Genomic DNA, 1,840 nt, shown 5'->3' on the forward strand with positions numbered 1-1,840 from the left:
CTGATCCAGCACGGGCCGTAGGCCAGGCCTGGCCAAAGAAACCAGCACCTCAACAGGCTTCCCTGAGCGTCACAGCTCGGTGATCGCGCCGGCCGGACACCACTGTGACGTCCGTTCCGGGCATTTGAACGCGACCTTCGGGGGCAAAGACATGGGCTCTATGGCTCAGACTGGACTCCTCTTGGCCCCTTCTGATGCCCTAGGCCACACCTGGGCCTTACCTGGGGTCCTAGGGGGCGGGCAGGGTTTGCCCCCCCCAACTGGCCCGGAGAACCTTAAGAAGAAGAAAATACCGCGTCGCGCTGTTCACATACACGTGCCTCTTGAATAGGTCAACTCGACGTGCACACAGAGAGCCAGGCATTCATTACATAGTGCCCTTCTTCTCCACGGTGACGGACTTTAAGCAGGTGATCACGTCGACATTCGAAGCCGACGAGGCCGTCATCGCCCGCTTCGCCGACACGTACGTCGGGATGATCTCCGTCTCACCTACCGCTTCAAGCTGCCCGCCGACCGGAAGGCGTGCGCAAGATGCACCGCGAGTTCCGCTCCGAGACCAATCTGGTCAGGTCGCTGCTGATGCGGAACGCGTCGAACGTGACGGTGATCACGGCGACACAGTACACCGGCGAGGAGTTCTTCCAGGGCGGCCTGAACCAGTTCAAGACCCAGCTCGCTGATCAGCTGCAGAAGGCATCTACCTCACCGAGCGCCGGCAGGTCGAGATCGAGCAGACCGACCTCGCGCCCGTCGGCCTGGCTTCCCCCGACGGCCGGCCCCAAGCTCGTGCGCGCCAAGCAGCTGGTGTGGAAGACGGTGCCCATTCTCCAGGACAATGGCGTGCCGCAGCGCGCCGAGAACCCGCTCTCCCAGTACGGGCTCGGCGCGGCGGAGGTGCCCGACTCGGGAGCGGTGCAGTTCATATGAAAACCGGGCCGGAGCGTGCATTTCATATGAGGAGGCGTGCACGGGGGCGTGCCCCCGGAGCACCGCTCCCGTGCGCTGTCATATGAGGAGGCGTGCACGGGGGCGTGCCCCCGGAGCACCGCTCCGGTGTCGGGAGGGGCTGCGCACGGGGGCCGGCAGTGCGTTCCCACGGGGGCTGCGTTCCCACACGAGGTGGCCACACCTTCCTACCACGACGAGTTCGGCGACGCTGCTGTCAACGTTCCGCAGCAGGGCCACAACATCAAACACAAGCGTCATCTCTTCAGCGCCTCATCCTCGCCCTACGCGCCGCGTGGGGCACAGCTGTGCGAATGGAGCCGACGAACCACCTCGGTCATAGTTACAACAAACAACCCGACGTGGACGCGTACAACATTGGCAGGGGCGGCAAGCGCTATTCCGGCGATGTCAAGGTCTGCCCCCTCACCAGCAGCGGGGAGCACGGTCGGAAGGGCGCTTTTGTCGCTTTCGGCAACACCGAATCATTCTACCGGAACATGGTCATGGGGCATGGGCCCTACTGCGAGGAGGGAGAGGGAGGTGAGGGGGAGGGAGAGGGGGGGGGGAAGGGAGGGTGAGGGGTACGGGGGCGAGGGCATGGAGGGGGAGAGGAAGAGCAAGGGCGAGAGGGAGCAGGGGACGGGTCGATGGCATACTAGGGGGGGGGAGGGTGGGGGGGCGGCGACCGCCGCATACCGTCCTATGGCGGCGAGTATCGCTACGCCAGGGAGGACAAGGACGTCGGCGTGCAACTCCTGCTTGTTCGAATCCTTCCGGGGGGTTCGGGAAAGGTGGGTTGGTCAAGATCCTTTTTGAAAGGGGGGCTAACGTGGCTTGCAAAATAAAACGGAGCCCGGGCCCCAGTACCTCTAGTGAAGGTGACTTTCTG

The 1,840-nt window shown here is 64.0% G+C and overlaps 2 protein-coding genes across 2 annotated transcripts; both read left to right on the plus strand.

Annotated features, from left to right (window-relative positions):
- Nucleotides 1–331: 331 nt before the first annotated feature.
- EMIHUDRAFT_124033 (hypothetical protein) lies at nt 332–930 on the plus strand (the record flags this gene model as incomplete). Its single annotated transcript, XM_005771314.1, has 2 exons — nt 332–466; nt 573–930. Coding segments are annotated over 2 exons (493 nt in total), but the record flags the coding sequence as incomplete, so codon positions are not given.
- A 332-nt stretch (nt 931–1,262) lies between these two features.
- On the plus strand, nt 1,263–1,824 carry EMIHUDRAFT_255788 (hypothetical protein; the record flags this gene model as incomplete). Its single annotated transcript, XM_005771315.1, has 3 exons — nt 1,263–1,451; nt 1,611–1,742; nt 1,816–1,824. The coding sequence occupies 3 exons, from the start codon at nt 1,263–1,265 to the stop codon at nt 1,822–1,824; spliced, it is 330 nt and encodes a 109-aa protein (XP_005771372.1).
- Between the last annotated feature and the right edge of the window lie 16 nt (nt 1,825–1,840).

Source organism: Emiliania huxleyi (genome assembly GCF_000372725.1).
Source record: "Emiliania huxleyi CCMP1516 unplaced genomic scaffold EMIHUscaffold_3892, whole genome shotgun sequence".
Classification (NCBI taxonomy): Eukaryota; Haptophyta; order Isochrysidales; family Noelaerhabdaceae; genus Emiliania; species Emiliania huxleyi.